The following is a 19227-nucleotide window of genomic DNA, read 5'->3' on the forward strand; positions in this document are numbered from 1 at the left end:
TACCCCTTTGAATGTGGAAATGTGAAGACATTGATGATACATGATGCAGTGACTCTCTTGGGTCATCACTGTCTCTTTGGAAGGAAAGTAGCTCTCCACTGAATGGAAGGTATCAGCATGCCCCCCAAAGTACTATAAACAAGTCACCAACAGAAGCAGTGACTGAGCCTACAATCCCTAAAGTCAAGCTTTTCTTTAAATCAGTGAAGATGTCCAAATGGCAAAAGGGTCCAACTAAAGAAAGGCTCAAGCAATTACAGTAAAAAGTCATAAAGAAGCACTGAGTACCAAAATCCTTTCCTAAAAGGTAAGCGCATAAAATAAATTTCATTCCAAAATGTTCTCACTGCCTGAAAAAAAAAGTCTGATGGGCTTCATAAAGCCTAACCAATTACAAATACATTTTCTCTGATTTTAGAATATGAAATGGTTGAATAAGGGAAGAAACACAAATACATTTTCTCTTTAAAATTTCCATAACAGAACTTTTTATAAAACACAGAAAGCACAGTGATCAGCTAGGTATGCACTTTATTAAGTGAAACCCAGTGTTTAGACAGAAGGCTTGGTTGGCTTTGCACACATGGGGAAAAAGTACACAGAGCTTATTTAGACAGTGCCCCAGCTTATTTAGACAAGGTCCCTTCTTACTGTCCTCTTCAGGGCAGCCAGTTACCTGCAGGATATGCTGGAGCTCTGGTTGTTCCTGGCCTCCTGGTTGTGGTGGTGGTCAGGTGGTCCCATCTCTCTAGAAGGGGGAGGGAGGACATCAAGGGGAACATGTTTAGTAACCAAACACAGTAACTACTCCATGGCTTGGAGAAGTCACATCGTGAGTAAGTTTCCTTGTGTTAATCCCTGAAACCAACAAACCTTTGCTCCATACTGTCATCCTGGCACTTTAACTGTAGACAATACTGCTCAGGGACAAACTGGGGCTATGTTCCTAGTGGAATATGGAAGTGTTTCATACACCAAAAGTAGTCAAAACACAAGAATACAATATTTAATTAATGGTTATAATGGTTACCAGTATAAATATTAGGACTTTGGGCTCAAGCATATTCGTTTAAAATTATTTATATCATCCACAAGAATTACATGATGTGCATGAGTTTTCTAATAATTTCTTTTCATAGAAATCTAGACTATGATGGATGTTTCCCTACTGTCAGAAGTAGAGTAAAAGAAGACTTAAGTATTGGGAAAGGCAGACACAAAACAAGTTCAGCTTTGTATACAGCAAGTACTCAATGGGTATTGATTACTTAGAAGACAAAGAGCAAAAATAGAAATAAGTTGAGAGCAAAAGGATGGAAAATGGTGTACTACACAAAAAATAGTAAGAGAGCTGGTGTAGCTGTACTAATATCAGATAAAACAGATGTTGAAACAAAAATTGTTTCCAGAGTCAGATTGACATTTTGTAGTGAATACAGGATGAATTCAACAGGGAGATAAAATGATTTTAAACATATATGCACCTAAAACCATCCCAAAATGCATGGAGCAAAATATGACAATACTGAAAGGAAGAATAGATAATTTAACATAAGCAGAGAATTCAATACCCTCTTTTCAATTATAGAAGAAATAATGAGGCAGAAAAAGGAAATCCTAATTAGGAAAAGATATATTCCATGCTTGTACAAATATATCAAAATAGATTCTACTGTCATATATAACTAAAAATAACCAATTTTTAAAAAAGACTTTAACAACTCTATAAACTAAGTAGACCTAACAGTTATCACGGAATAAACCAACCTGGAACAGAATACACATTCTCCTCAAGTGTACGTGAAACATTTTCCAAGACCAACCATATGTGAATGACAAAAACAAGTCTCACTAAATGTCTCTGTGGTGCTGGGGATCAAACCCAGGGCCTCGCACATGCTAGCCAAGTGTTCTACCAGTGATCTACATCCCCAGCCCTAAGTCTCAATTGAAATCTTATGAATTATGGGTTGAAATAACATGAATTATGTTCCTCAAACATAATGGTATAAAATTATAAATCAATAACAGAAGAGCATGTGCTGAAATTCACAATTATATGGAAATTAAAGAGCACAGTTGTAAATAACCAACAACAGGTCAAGGAAAAATTCAAAAGGGAGATTATAAAATTATAAAAATACTTTAAGAACAAAAATGAAAACATGCTGGGGATATAGCTCAGTTGGTAGAGTGCTTGCCTTGCAAGCACAAGACCCTGGGTTCAATCCCCTGCACTGCAAAAAAAAAAAAAAAAAAAAAAAAAAAAAAAAACCATTCCAAAAGTTATGTGTTTTAGTGAAAGCAGTGCTCAAAAATAAATTTATAAATTTGTTCTCAAACATCTGAAAACTATGAGAAGGGAATATTCCCTAGGTTATTCTATGAAGCCAGTAGTACCCCAATACCAAAGTCAGACAAATACACCACAATAAAACTAGAGACCTAGAACCCCTTTGGAGATAGAGGCAAAAATTCTCAGCCAAATACTAGTAAATCAAATCCAGTAGCATATTAGGATTATACATGATGACCAATAGGAAACAGGAGCACAAGGGTGGTGCAACATAATAAGATCAGTCAAGGTAATTATTGCATACTAATGGAATTGAAACAAGACATGATCATCTAGTGAGATGATCATCTCACTAGATACAAGGCATCTGAGAAAAGTCAACACTGTTGCATGAGAAAATTTTCAATAAACTCCAAATAGAAGGGAATGCTCTCAACTTGACAAAGGGCACCTACAAAGAATTTGTAATTGAATGTATAAACTAAATATGAAATACTGAACACTTTCCTCCTAGAATCAGTCACAAGACAAGGATGTCCATTCTCACTGCTTGTATTCAACATTACAGTGAAACTTCTAGCCAGAGCCATTAGTTAAGATTTTAAAAAAGACCATCATCCATATTGAAAAGAATTAACTCCAACAGTTTCTAAAAACAAATGACAATCTTACATATAGAAAACCCTAGAGGGCTGGGGTTGTGGCTCAATGGTAGTGCACTTGCCTAACACATGTGAGACACTGGGTACAATCCTCAGCACCACATATACATACATAAATAAACAAAATAAAAGTATTGTGTTCATCTACAACTAAAATTTTTTTTAATTTAACAAAAGAAAACCCTAAAGAATCTACATTGAAATATTTAAAAATGATTAAGCTAATAAATGAGCTCAGCAAAGCTGGAAAATACAAAAATCAATTCATACAATATGTATTAAAAATAAAAAACAAGTTAATGTATCTCTATTTTAACTTCCTAAAAATCTCGCTTCTAATTTTATTTATTTACCTTTTACATGTGAACCTATTCTAATCAAAGTAAATCTTTAGTTTTGCTGCTTTAAAAAGTCCCATTTTGTGAAAGGAAAGGCAAAAAAAATAAAATCAATTGTATTTCTATGTACTAGCTGTAATAAATCCAGAAAGGAAAATAAGAACTTAATTCCATTTATAATAGCAATTAAAAGAAGAAAATTCATAGAAATAAATTTAAACAAGGAAGCATGAAGACATACATACTAAAAGTTATAAAACACCAATAATTAAAACTTAAAGATGACATAAAAATGAATAAAATCCAAGAAGATCCAATACTGTTAAACTGGCAATATTTCCCAAGTTAACCTGCAGACCCTTATCTTATATTATATATAAATATTAACTCAAAATGAATCAAAGACATAGAAGTAAGAGCTAAAAACATGAAAATCTTAGAAGAAAACACAGGAATAAATCTTCATGACCTCAATTTGGCAATGGATACTTTAACACCCAAAGCATGAGCAACAAATGAGAAAATGAGGTTAGAAAACAGGTACCAAAATACGTTAGCGTAAGAATTGGTTTGGGCATCCTATACCACAGTAGGGTAACTACAGTCTATGACAAATAATTAAAGAGACCAAAGTTTCTAATGTACATAAAGATAAATGTTTTAGATGCAAATGCTATTGTCCTGATTTGTATAATATAATTTGTATAACATATACTGAGTTATTGTACTATACCCCATAAACATGTACACATAGCATGTGAATTCAAATTTTTAAAAAGAAAAAACAGATAAATTATACTTCATCAAAATATAAAACTTTTTGTTCATTTAAAAGAAATTATCAAGAAAGGTAAAAGAATCTACAAAATGGTAGCAATCCCTACTTGATCCATGCATGAAGATTCAATCTTCAGGGAAATGCAAATGAAAACCACAAGGCTCCTCCTTACACCCACTAAGATGGTTTTAAAACCTGGGCAAATTATATTATATGCAGCTGTGTGTGGTGGCACATGCCTGTAATCCCAGTGGCTCAGGAGGCTGAGGAAGGAGGATCACAAGTTCAAAGCCAGTCTCAGCAATTTATCAAGGCCCTATGTGACTCAGTGAGACCCTTTCTCTAAATAAAATACAAAAAGGGCTGGGGATGTGGCTCAGTAGTTAAGTGCCCCTTGGTTCAATCCCTGGTACAAAAAAAGAATTATATGTATTTGTGAATATGTCAAAATAAACTATAATGCACTAATAAAAACAATATTTAGTAAACCAAAAAATAGTAACTTGGCCAGGATGTGGAAAAACTGGAACATTGCTCATGGGAATGTACCATGGCTCAGCCAATGTGGAAAACCATTTGGCAGTTGGCAAAAAAGTTAAGCACAGAAGAACCAGCAGTTCCACTCCTAAGTATATACCCTAAAGGGTTACAAATAGGGGTTCAAACAAACAAATGAACATAGCATGTTGACAGCAATATCATTCCTAATAGCATAGAGGTGGAAACAGCCAAAGATCCATTAATTGATGAATAACAAATATGGTATATCCACACAATCCACTATTACTCAGACACAGGAAGAAACAAAATAGAGTTATCCCTTGGTATCTGTGGGTGACTAGTAATCTATGTACCTCTTCCTATGTATGTGAAATAATCTATAGATTATCTATAAAACCTAAGATAATGTGAATGTTAAATAAATAGTTGTTTCACCATATTATTTAAGGATAAAGGCAAGAAAAATAGTCTATACCTGTTCAGTAAAGACACAATTTTTCCCTGAGTATTTTTTATCATATTTCCACTGAAACCATGTATGTACCTCCAAAACATTATGCTACATGAAAGAATTCAGAAACCAAAGGTCACACAGATGTGTAGGTTTGATTTAATGAGGGGACTACATCCTGAGAAATGTGTCACTGAGCAATCTTTTCATTGTGAGAACATCACAGGGTGTACTTACACAAGCGTAAATGGGACAGCCTCCTAGTACTCTGAGGCTATAAACTTAAATGTAGGACTACACTCTAAAATAACTATAAAAAGTCTAGTAAACAAACAACAGAATTATTTATTGTCAAATATCATGTGCTATACATAATTGTATGTGCAATGTGTTATGCTATGACATTAAGATATTAATAGGCAATAGAAATTTCTCAACTCCTGGAAAATCTTATGCGACTATTGTCATTGTATGTGTGGTGTGTTCTTGACCAAAACATCTTCATATGATACATGATTGTATATGAAATATTCAAAATAGACTGAATTCATAAACACAGAAAGTAGGCTGGTGGTTACTTTAGATTGGGACAAGGGAGGTATGAGGAGAAACTAGATAACAGATACCATATTTCACCACATAATCCTTGCCACCACATTATCATATATTTACGAGTATTACACGCCTCCCAATCTTTTACCAAAGACAGTTTGGTAATAAATGTCTTTTAAGTAATACGGGCACAATTTTTAAAAAGCTTCACATAATGGTCACACTCCACTTTTTTTGCAAAAAAAGTGGCATAACATCTGTGCTAAATATGCAGTGAAATGCATTAAGAGATTTTACTCTGGAGTAAGAAATATTTTGGAACTGGATAGAGGTAGTGATTACATAACATCTTGACTATTCTAGAATGCCACACTGAATCCTTACCTTCAAAATGCATATCAAAGGGAGGTGCAGTGGGGCTCACCTGTAATCCCTGATACTTAGGAACCTGAAGCAGGAGGATCTCAAGTTCAAAACCAGCTTGACAACTTAGGGAGACTCTGTCTCAAAATTAAAAATTAAAAAATTATAAAGCTGGGATTGTAGCTCGATGGTAGAGAGGTTGCCTAGCATGTGCAGGGTACTGGGTTCAATCTTCACTACCACAAGAAATAAATAAGTTATTGAATTAAATGAAATATTTAATTTTATTAAAAGAATACAAAGTAGCAGATATATATGATAAACAAGTCTAGAGATCTAATGTACGACAGGACAAAAGTTAATAAAATTCTACTATATTAGGGATTTTTGCTAAATGAAATTTTAGCTGTTCTTGCCACAAAAAAAGTGATATAATGGATGTGTTAACTTGGCTCACTACAGTAACTATTTTAGTATCCACACATCATTATGTTGTATACCTCACATACACACAAAAATTATTTGAAAATTAAATAAAATGGGTCATTTGCCTGCCTCTTGCCTGTCCATCGCCTGCCTTACACCTATCCATCACCCAACGCATGAGATTCACCTCGCAATCGTCTGACAACAGTCAGCAAACTGATCGCCGACTGCCAGTGGAGCACCAGCTGCCTGCTGTTGCCTGGAAATTCACTGTTACAGTACCTGCAGGTCTGATTACACGTGGCTGCTGACATTTTGAGACAACAGCCAGGCCCCGTAGGACCCCTGGCCAAACTGACTGAACCCCATCTCCAGGATCCCTCAGCCCGACCCATCACTCCCTGCCTCTGGGGCCCTCACATCGACTGACTGCTCCCTGCCGCCAGGATCCCCAGACCAACTGACTGCGCCCTATCACCGGGACCCCAGACTGACTGATTGCAACCGGCCTCTGGGATCCCACAACCACACCAAACACATTGGACCTCCAGGACCCCTGCCTGACCACAGCCACACCCTGAGCTGCAGCTCCCCATTTGCCAACACATTTCAAAGCCAGAGCAGCCACCTTGGATAATCCTGGAAGCCATAGCTCCGATCTTTAGGTGGGGCAGATCCCATCCTGAGACGCCGGCTGGAGGCTTGAAGCTCATTGTCAGGTACCTCTCATGCATCAGGCTACTGAACACTGGGAGGTTTCATTACTATATGACTGTTATACTGTAGATTTTCTTTTTTCTCTTTGAAAAAATTTAAGTTTTTATTTCTTTACTTTTCTTGCTCTCTTTTCCTTTTGTTTGACTGTTCCCTCAGAGTATTTTTCTCCCTTTTTTGCATGCTAACATCTAATTTCTTTTGACTACACTCTCACCCTTTCTATTATCTAGAAATTCTGTATATTCTTTTCTTATCCCATTAACAGCCACATTCTACATCCCTCTGCATCCTCTTTGTCATCCATTTGAAACTGCAGACCTTACTGCAAATCTGTTTGTTTTACTGAAGATAATATTTGAACTCATTCTGTTTATTATGACAATTTTGTTATTGTCCTCATAGGGGCTATTTGGTCTAGGATTGCATAGTGTCTGATTTGGGAACTGCTAATATTGATCTCCCCTTAAAGAAAGGGTTTTGGAAACCTACAGGGTCACTATAAGCCTATAGGGGGAAATCTGCAATACCCCAGATCTGCACTGCTAGAGGGGAGGATACATGAACAACATGAAAAGATAAGGGAAGAAAATGATCCAAACAAATCTAGATTCTATATTAATAGAATCCAATGACAGTATGTTAGAAGAAATGTCAGAAAAGGACTTCAGATTATACATGATTAAGATGATTCGCGAAGCAAAGGATGAGATAAGAGAGCAAATGCAGGCAATGAATGATAATGCCAATAAGCTAAAGAGCACCTGCAGGAAGCAAAAGATCATTTCAACAAAGAGATAGAGGTTCTCAAAAAAAAAAAAAAACAAACAGAAATCCTTGAAATGAAGGAAACAATAAACCAAATAAAAAACTCAATGGAAAGCATCACCAAAAGACTAGACCACTTGGAAGACAGAACCTCAGACAATGAAGACAAAATATTTAATCTTGAAAATAAAGTTGTCCAAACAGAGAAGACGGTAAGAATTCATGAACAGAATCTCCAAGAACTATGGGACATCATGAAAAGACCAAATTTAAGAATTATTGGGATTAAGGAAGGCACAGAGATACAAACCAAAGGAATGAATAACCTATTCAATGAAATAATATCAGAAAATTTCCCAAGCCTGAAGAATGAAATGGAAAATCAAATACAAGAGGCTTACAGAACACCAAATGCACAAAATCACAACAGATCCACACCAAGGCACATTATAATGAAAATGCCTAACATTCAAAATAAAGATAGGATTTTAAAGGCCACAAGAGAAAAGCATCAGATTACATATAGGGGGAGACCAATACAGATAGCAGCAGACTTCTCAACCCAGACTCTAAAAGCTAGAAGGGCCTGGAACAATGTATTTCAAGCTCTGAAAGAACATGGTTGCCAACCAAGAATCCTATACCCAGCAAAACTAACCTTCAGATTTGAAGATGAAATAAAATCCTTCCATGATAAACAAAAGTTAAAAGAATTTACATATAGAAAGCCTGCGCTACAGAATGTTCTCAACAAAATATTCCATGAGGAGGAAATGAAAAACAACAATGTAGGTCAGCAAAGGGAGGAACTACCTTAGAGAAAAACCACTCAAAGGATAAACCAAGCCAACTTAAAAACCAAAAATAAGCCAAATGACTGGGAATACAAATCATATCTCAATAATAACTCTGAACTTTAATGGCCTAAACTCATCAATCAAAAGACACAGACTGGCAGATTGGATTAAAAAGAAAGACCCAACAATATGCTGCCTGCAAGAGACTCATCTCAGAAAAAGACATCCACAGACTAAAGGTGAAAGGATGAGAAAAACCTACCACGCACATGGACTCAGTAAAAAAGTGAGGGTTTCCATCCTCATATCAGATAAAATGGACTTCAAGCCAAAGTTAGTCAGAAGGGATAAAGAAGGACATTTCATACTGCTTAAGGGAAACATAAATCTGGAAGACATAACGATAGTAAATATTTATGCCCCAAACAATGGTGCATCCCTGTACATCAAACAAATCCTTCTCAATTTCAGGAATCACATAGACCACAACACAATAATTCTGGGTGACTTTAATGCACCACTGTCACCACTAGATAGATCTTCCAAACAAAAACCAACCAAAGAAACCATAGAACTCAATAACACAATTAATAACCTAGACTTAATAGACATATGTAGAATATTCCATCCATCAACGAGTGGATTCACTTTCTTCTCAGCAGTACATGGAACCTTCTCGAAAATAGACCATATGTTATGCCACAAAGCAGCCCTTAGGAAATGCAAAAAAATAGAGATACTGCCTTGTATTCTATCAGATCATAATGGACTGAGAGTAGAAATCAATGACAAAATAAAAAACAGAAATTACTTCAACAAAATTAAATAAAATGATTAATATTATATTAAGTGAATTATAACTCAATATTTTTTAAAGAGAGTGATTTCAAAGGGAGACCATAACATAACTACACGCACACCCTCTCACAGTTCAGTTTTAGTAACAGGCTTATAATGGAAGTGGTTAACACAGAGTTTTCTTAATGTGTTCACACTTGCATGCTACTCTGCAGGAAGCTTTGCATTCCCTTCTACATACTCCCAGGTGAACACCACACCAGTGCATGGATTTTTTATGACAAAAGAACCACACTGATAATCTGTTTCTGGTTTTAGTTTACACACATATATATTGTATTATCTATTAATTTGGTACCAGGGATTGAACCCAGGGGTGCTTAACTACGAGCCATATCCCCAGCCGCTTTTTGTATTTTATTTAAAGATAGGGTCTCACTGAATTGCTTAGGGACTCACTAAGTTGCTGAGGCTGGTTTTGGACTTGCAATACTCCTACCTCAGCTTCCCAAATCACTGGGATTACAGGCATGCACCACTGTGCCCAGCTACACATATATATTTTAAATAATAAATACTCATCATAGGTTGAGAGATGATATAATTTCCATTTGACTTTCTACTGTCAAATAAAGGAGTGTAGCCTACCTATCTAAGTTAGGCTCTTGACATATATTTATATTATAGTGATGTACACAGGTAGGAGAAGAATTACATTACTGAAATCATTATTTGGACAAGTGTTAGAAAAGCAATTTTCACTTATGTATATATTAGTTTAAAATTTGAATGACTCAAACAGCTTTTGTGTAAAATTATGGTTTTATCCATCTTTATAAAACCAACTATCAGTCAACAGATACATGGATAAATAAAATGTGGTACATATCCACAATGGAGTTTTATTCAGCCATCAAGAAGAACAAAACTGTTTCATTTGCTGGTAAAAGGGTGGAGCTAGTGAACATCATGCTAAGTGAAATAAACCAGACTCAGAAAGTCAAGGGTCATGTGTTTTCTCTCAAACGTGGAACCTAGAGAGAAAAAAGAGGGGAAAAAGGGGAGTCTCATGAAAATAGAGGGCAGAAGGGTAAAGTAAGAGATCAGGGAGAGGGAGGACAGGAGAGAAAGGGAAGGTACTAGAGAATGAAATTGATCAAATTATTGCATGCAAAAGTATGTCACAGTGAATCCCACTATTATATGATACTTATAATGCACCAAGAAAATTTTAAAAATAAATTGATCATACATATGAAGATTTATCTTTGGACTCTGAATTGTGTCCCATTTATCTACATTATGCGAGTACCACAGTCTAATTATGGTAGTTTTGTGGAGTTCTACCCTGCCAAGCCACAGTCTATAGAAAAGTCTTGTTTCTCTGAAGATCTGCAGGTGCCACTTCAAGAGAGCCCTGTTCTTAAATGCATGTGGAACCAGTTGCTCTGTCAGAGTCTGAGCCTGTAGTGATGTAGAACATGAGCTTGGAATTATGCACTTTTAAAAAAACCGTTAACTACAGATTTTCTGTCATGAGTTGTCATGAGATTTTGGGATTTTTTGTTATCCATAATTGAGATAAGGAGAGCCTAACTACTTATCAAGGACTAAGAAGAGTAGGTCAACTTCTTCAAAGCAGTGAGCACCTAAACATTAAAACAAAACAAAACAAAGCTTTCTGTAATGCCTTTCTTAAAACTACAAACTTTAAAAAATCTTGGCTGTTCAGCAAATGCTTGCAGCATCAAAGTAATCCTATTAGGAGTGATTCTCTATAATATGGTGTTGCAACCAACACAATAAACAAAACTGGGAGAATCCTCCTGCAGTGTTTTTTAATAATGGTGCTTGCTATGATCTGAATTTTTAGGTGTTGAAACCTAACCCCAACAGTGATAGTATTAAAAGGTGGGGTCTTTTGGAATTGATTAGGTATTAAGGCTCTGACCTCATGAATGGCAGTTGTGCCTTATAAAAGAAGCTTGAGGCAGCCATTTTGTTCCTTGCACCCTTTGAGGACAAACATAGAAGGCACCATCTATGAAGCAAAAAGAAGACTTCACCAGACATCAAATCTGTTGGCCCCTTGACCTCCCAGCCTCCAGAACTGCGAGAAGTAAATTTCTGCTTTTTAAATAAATTACCCAGTCCAAGATATTTTGTTACAATAAACCAAATATACTAAGGCAGGGATCATGGCATTTCCAGGAAACAAGGACACTCATAAAAAGTTACATTTTTAAAATTTTTGTTTTGTTTTGTTTTGAGATAGGGATTCACTATCTAGTCCAAGCTGACCTTGAACTTTTGGGTTCAAGTGATCCTCCCACCTGTCTCCCAAGTAGCTGGGACTAAAGGCACAAGCCACTGTGCCCACATGATAAAACATTTTATTTCACAAAAGCACACATGTATTACACCAAGAGAGCTAAAGACTGAGTCAGGGAAAAAATTCTGAAAGCAACTCAGATGAACCTGGAAAACATTATGCTAAGTGAAAGGAGCCAGACATAAAGTCCACAAAAGAAATTATTCCATTAATATCCGGAAGAGGGAGATACACAGAGACAGAGATTAGTGGTTGCTTAAGGGTAAAGGGTGGGATCAGGAAGAATCATGGGACTGGCAGTGAGTTAAAGGGTTACTGTGGTTTGAAGATGTCCCCCAAAGCTCATGTTTTGGTCCCCAGTGCAGCAAGGCTGAGAGGTGGGATCTTTAGGAAGTGACTGGGTCATGTGGGCTCTGCCCTCAGGAGTGGATTAATGAAATAATGATCATTGCAGGAGTGACTTTGTTACAAAAGCAAGCCCTGACTTGCTTTGTCTCGCCATGTCATCATGCAGCAAGAAGCCTTCCCAAGATTCTAGCACCATCATGCTCCTGTACTTCCCAGCTTACAGAACCATGAACCAATTCAACCTTTATCCTGTAAGAATCAACCTTTATCCAGTCTGTGTATTCAGTTAGTCATAGAAAATGAATTAACATAAGGGTACAGGGCTTATTCCTTATGATGTTGTAAAAAAGTTCCAAAACTGACTGAGGGCTGTAAAAGTAGGTTGATAGTAGAGTGTTTGCCTAGTGTGTGCAAAGCCTAGGGTACCATCTTCAGCACCACAAAAAAGAATAAATGGCTACAGTCATGGTCACAATCCTATGAGTACACTAAAAGTCACTACTTTGTACACGTTGAAATGGGTAAATTTTATGGAATATGAAATATATTCCAATGAAGCTATTCAAAAATCCTCAAGGAGCTTCCTCTTACACTTATAATAAAGTCGCCACTGTGCCCTATGAGAAAGATCTCATATGGTCTGTTCCCTGACAACTTTATATTTTCTCCAACTCTCTCCGTACTTCGGCCATGCAGCCTGCTTTCTAGGTCCCAGAGTAAGCCCAGATCCTTTCTACCTCAGAGTTCTCACACCTGATCCCTTAGCCTCAAAGACTTTTTCCCCACTTTGCATGACCCCTTGCACATCACCTCTCCTCTGAGAACCTTCACCACTTTATCTGAAGGAGCTGCCCCTTACCACCTCTTTGGGCCCCCACCTTCCCATTATCCTGTTGTCTTTTCTCCAGAGTGATCAGCAATGTCTGAAATTATTTTATGTGCTTCCTGTGTCCTCCCAGAGAAAGCAACTTCATAAGGGCAATGACTTTGTCCACATTGTATGCCCAGCACCTAGTACTATGCCTGGCAGCAGGCATGTATCCATGAAACCTTGGTGAATGAATAGACAAAGGTCAGTGACAAGGGTACCCCAAACTAGGTGGTTTGTGGATTTTTTAAACAAGAGAAGGAATGCACAATGTACAAAGGAGAATATTCTCTGTGGAATAAATGGTTGGACTAAGGATAAGAGGACAGGCCCATGTCTTTGAAACTTCAATTACATGAAATGTAAGCTAAGGGAGAAAACAAAAGGTGGTAGCATGATATGGTCCTGACAGCTGTCTTTCAACCACAGACATGACATTTGGTGGCCCCACGAGTTCCAGACATACTGGTTGATGGTTACCTAGGGGGTGCAATTAGATGACCTGGCACATGACTCAGAAGAGGGTATTAGTATTTAAAAGTCCCCATTTAGGGCTGTGGTGTAGCTCACTGATAGAGCACCTGGCTAGCATGCACAAGGCTTGGGCTCAATACCTAGCACCATATAAAAAGGCCCCACTAAAAATTAATATTAATTTGGAGTCTGTTTACACTTAATATTTTTTGTCCTCTTTGTTTTAGAAATTTTTAATGACTTCATTAACATCAATATGGTTAATAAATTATTTTCCTGAGAACCTAAGAGGCCACTTGCATGCATAAGACTGTGTGTATGCTCAGGAAATATCTGAGAACATTCTAACCTCTTACCTCACACCATATGCAAACATTAACTACTAAGAGATATGTAGTTTTAGGTTTGTTATCCTTTGGAGTTGATTTTAGTGTGTGGTGTGAGGTAAAGGTCCAACTTCATTCTTTTACATGTGGATACCCAGTTGTCCCAGCAGCATTTGTTGGAGACTGTTCTTTCTCCTTTGAATGATCTTGGCATTTGTGTAAAAACCATTAACTGACCATAGATGTCAGGGTTTATTTCTGGACTCTCAACTCTCTTCCACAGATCTCTAAATTTGTCTTTACACCCATGTCACAATACCTTGAATATTGTAGGTTTTGCATTAAGTTTTTGAAATTTGGAAGTATAGGTCCTTCATTTTTTATTTTTTTCCCAAGAGTGTTTTGATGATTCTGGGTCCCTGAATTTCCATATGAATTTTTGAATCAGCTTTTCCATTTCTGTAAAACGTCCAGCTGGAATCTTGGCAGGAACTGTGTTGAGTCTGTCAGTTGATTTAGGCAGGTGTGTGTTCCTCGGGTATGCTTGACTCTTATTCCTGAGGCCCAGTCACAGTCATTCCAACCAAGCCAATCAAAGAATGACAATGGCTAACACTTGTTATTTACCTTGTTCCAAGTACTCTGCTGAATGCTTCACATGGATCATCTCATCTAATCCTTACAATTATCCCAGGAGGCAGGGATTATTATTATAATTATCATAATTATAATTACAATAATAATAATTATTATTATTATATGAGGAAACTGAGGTGCAGAGAAATCAGTTGACTAATCCAACTGGGTATCCACATGCAAAAAAATGGCAGAAGCATGGTTCAAATCTAGGAAGGGTCTGCCTCAGAGCCCCTGACTTTCTCAACAAAGAATATACAAAGAAACCCTCTAAATTCATTTTAAAAAGACAATCAGTCAGCAGAAAAATGGGGAAAGGATGTGAACAGATAGTTCACCAAAGATGAAATGCAACTGGTCAATAAACATGTGATATGATGTTCTATCTCACTATAATCAGGGAAATGCAAAATAAACAATGAGATATTATTTTGTCCATCATATTGGGAAAATATTGATAGGTAAAATCCAATGTTGTTGTAGCAGGTCAGAGAAAATAGTTATTATTGTGAAATTATCAGTGGTAGTAATACAACACACCCACTTTGGAATACAATTTGGCAGAATTTACTAAGATGTAAAATACACATATACTTTGCCCTAGCAGTTTCATTACACATAGGTACAAAGGACAAGGACAAGAATGTTCACTGCAGCCCTATTTGTAATTATGTAAAAAGGAAATAAACTACATATCTGCCAGTGAATAAATATCATTATTGACCATGGCCAAATCCATACTACTGGAATGCTGGTTCTAAGAGGCACAAGTTTGTGCCTGCTTTGTTCACAGCTTTATCTCCCCAGTGCCTAAAACAATAACTGTCACAAAGCTGGCACACAGATGTTTGCTGAATACATACTGTAGTATACTAAGCAGCAGTCAAAAACAAAAAAGGTCTAGGCCCGGCATGGTGGTGCCCACCTGTAATCCGAGCAGCTTGGAAGGCTAAGACAGGAGGACCTTGAGTTCAAAGCCAGCCTCAGCAACCGCAAGGCACTAAACAACGCAGTTAGACCCTGTCTCTAAATAAAATACAAAATAGGGTTGGGGATGTGGTTCAGTGGTCAAGTGCCCCTGAGTTGAATCCCTGGTAACAACAATAACAACAAGAAACAGGTATATATGTACATGTGTATATGTGTGTATATATACTATATATTTTACATAAATATATGTAATATATATTTCCTCATTTGGAGAAAAGACTTTTACAGATGCAATTAAGTGAAAGAACTCAAGATGAGATCATCCTGAATTATCCAGGTGGGTCCTAAATTGAGCAATAAGTGTCCTTGTAAGAGAACAAAAGAGACAGAAAGGGGAATGCCATGCAAAGACAGAGGCAGAGATCAGAGTGATGCAGCCATAAGTCAAGGAGGGCCTGGAGTCAACCGAAGCCTCAGATTCTTCCCCAGAGCCTTTTGAGGAAGCATGACCCTTCTGACACCTTGACACAGGACTTCAAGAACTGTGAGAAGATGAAGTCCTGATCTTTTAAGCCATACAGCATGTGTTACTTAGTTATGGCCACTGGAACAAACTAATATAGAGAGACATTCCCTTAGGTATTCAGTAGATATAACACGAAAAAAGCCAGTTGTAAAATAATACATATCTGACTATATGAAAAAACCCTATACATGTAATGGAAAACAAAAAAATACCAACTTATTTTTTTCTATAAATTGACAGAACAGCACAAAAACCTAACATAATCCACAGACTGCTGTGGTTCCTTCCCTCTTGGGGACACTGTTAGGTTTTCTCAACAAAGGATTTACATATTCATATTTTCAAAATAATATAATTTATAACCATGCTTAATCTGATCAAGTGTAATACAGACTACCTATTGTTATTCTTGAGGGTATATTCTGAGTGGATAGTCCATATTAATCACTATTGTTTGGGTTTAAGGGTTTGATTTACTACTCACGCTTTACTGAGGAAGTTTCTTTCAGTGCATCCTCCAGATTAAAGTCATCAAAGTCCCCAGATCCTAAAAATGAAAAGAGAATTGAAAAAGTTTAAATATCTTTGCATGAAACAAAATAATACTGAAATATTTTCTTGATGTAGTAATTTCTCTTTAGAAGATAAAGTGAGGAGAAAGATAGTCTCTACCAATAGAAGCCAAGGGAGTGAGAGTAGCTATATTTATATTAAACAAAATAGACTTTAAGTCTAATACTATAAAAAGAGACAAAAAGGTCATTATATAATGAAAAAATGCTAATTATCCAAGAAGCTACAATGATCCTAATATATATGCAACCAACATCAGAACATCTAAATTTTAAGACAAATATTAATAGATATGAAGAAGAGGCTGTAATACAATAATAGGACACTTCAAAACCCCACTTTCGACATTGGGAAGATAAAGAAAACAGAAAATCAATAAGCAAACAATGGACTTAAACTACATTTCAGATCAAATAGATCTAACAGGTTATTTACAAAACATTCCATACAATAGCAACAAAATAAACATTCTTCTCAAATGCACACAGAACTTTCTCCAGGACAGATCATAAGTTAGGATACTGAACAAGTCCCAACAAATCTAAGAACACTGAAATCATATCAAGTATCTCTTCTGACCACAAGTGAATGAAACTACAAATCAATAATGGTAATGATCTTGGAGAACTCACAAATGGTGAAAATTAAACAGCATGCTCCTGAGCAATCAATAGGTCAAAGAAGAAATCAAAAAGAAAATTAAAAAGTATCTTGAGACAAACAAAAATGGAAACACAGCCCACCAAAAATTATGGGGTGCAGAAAAATCAGAGCAGTTAGGTAAGAAAAACAAATAAAAGGCAACCACATAGGAAATGAAGAATTGAAATTTTCTTGATTAATGAATGATGTGATGTTACACATAGTAACCCCTGAAAGTCACCAAAAAATTAGAACTGATAAATTCAGTAGGATTATAGTTCACAAAATAAACACAAAAAATCAGTCACATTTCTGTATACCCCAAATGTTTGGTTTTGTTTGTGTTTTTTGTGTTTTTTTGTTTGTTTTGTTTTGTTTGGCACTGGAGATTAAACCCAGAGGTACTTTACCACTGAGCCACATCCCCGGTCTTTCTAATTTTAAGGTAGGATCATACTAAATTGCTTATGGCCTCACTGAGTTGCTGAGGCTGGCCACAAATTCTCAATTCTCCTGCCTCAGTCACCCAAGTCAATGGGATTACAAGCCTTTGCCACTGTGCCTGACCAAAATAAAACTTTAAAAAATTATAAAACAATCCTATATATACTATCAAAAACATTTAGGATGATGGGCATGGTGGCTCAAGTCTGCAATCCCAGCTATATGGGAGACTGAGGAAGGTGGATTGCAAGTTTGAGGTCAATTTGGGCAACTTAGTGAGAACTTATCTTGAAGTAAATTTTAATATAGTTTTGGGAAGTACTATATATGTAGCTCAGTAGAACATCCTTGCTTAGTATGTATGAGGACCTGGGGATGTAGCTCAATAGCAGATTGCTTTCTTAACATGAGTGAGGCCCTGGGTTCAATTTTGGTACCAAAAAAAAAAAAACCTTAGGAATAAATTTAACCAAGGAAGTAAAAGATGTATACAGGAAAATCGGGAAAAAATGGAATAAATTGAAGAAGACATAAATAATTGGAAAGATATCCCATTTTCATTGATAGAAGGCTTAATATTGGTAAAGTGTTCATACTACCCAAAGCAGAGTACAGACTTAATGCCATTCCTATCAAAATTCCAATGTCATTTTTCACAGAAACAGAAAAAAAATCCTATAATTTGTATGGAATCACAGACAATCCTAAATTGACAAAACAATCTTGAGGAAAAAAACAAATATGGAGGTATTATACTCACTAATTTCAAAATAATTTGAGCATCCCTAATCCAAAAATCTGAAATCCAAAATCCTCCAAAATTGTAAGGGTATGCCCCTCCAACATTTGCTTGCAGCCCCAGCTATCCCTTTACTGTTTGTCAAATATCCTGCTACATGCCATTAGCTAAAGAGTTAAGAGCAACATAACCTAATTTTGTAGTATTTATTAATCCTTCAGTGACCCTGGATTCAACAGATATGAACAATCTATGGATAAAAACCATTCAATCTCAAACTAGATTCTGAGCTATTAAGACTTCCTCAAAGCCGTCAACCAGGGTCAAGGACATAGCTCAGTGGTACAGTGTTTGCTTAGCATGAATGAGGCCCTGGGTTCCATCCCTAAACCTGCAAAAGAGAAAATAATCTCACAACCAATCACAGCTGCTAAATCCAAGACAAGAAAAAATGTTCTTATAAAGATACCATAACTCAAATTTCTTTCAAATAGGTTCATATTCTATAGTCCTCCTGTGCCATCCAAAACTACTCAGTTTTGGATGCAGACAAGAATCCCACAAGTTCTCTCTCTGGCACCAACATACTTTAAAAAGCAACTGATTCATCCCTGGCTCAGTTCAAAACCTCCAATTCCTGTATGAGGGGACAGTATTCATGTTATCTCATTCCACTGTAGAGGGCCACAAAGAGTTTCTTTTCATGGGAAAGTTACATAGTGAACTGGTGATACCTGTCTGGAAATTCTTTTCATATACTGCAGAACTTTGGAAATGTTGCCCACAGGCTTGTGTGTGTGTCCTTGAGAAGACCTATTGAATAAGAAAAGTGCTGGTTCCACATACAGACACCCCCAGCAGCCAAGGTTTGCCTTCAGAAGATTATGTCACTTTGGAAGGGAACACAAACTTGACCTCATATTGTGACCTGACCCACCACTCCTG

The 19227-nt window shown here is 36.6% G+C and overlaps 1 protein-coding gene across 6 annotated transcripts in view; it reads right to left on the minus strand.

Moving 5' to 3' along the window:
- Positions 1-19227, minus strand: part of Cd99l2 (CD99 molecule like 2) — a 100322-nt gene that overhangs the window by 42088 nt on the left and 39007 nt on the right. For 5 of the 6 annotated variants that reach the window (XM_047536383.1, XM_047536382.1, XM_047536380.1 and 2 more), the window contains exons 2-3: positions 16369-16431; positions 677-748 (exon numbers count right to left, since the gene is read on the minus strand). In XM_047536383.1, coding sequence (XP_047392339.1) covers positions 677-748; positions 16369-16431 — 135 coding nt within the window. The remainder of the gene's footprint in view (positions 1-676; positions 749-16368; positions 16432-19227) is intronic. The other variant, XM_047536384.1, reaches the window with a different exon arrangement.

Source organism: Sciurus carolinensis, chromosome X (genome assembly GCF_902686445.1).
Source record: "Sciurus carolinensis chromosome X, mSciCar1.2, whole genome shotgun sequence".
Lineage (NCBI taxonomy): Eukaryota > Metazoa > Chordata > Mammalia > Rodentia > Sciuridae > Sciurus > Sciurus carolinensis.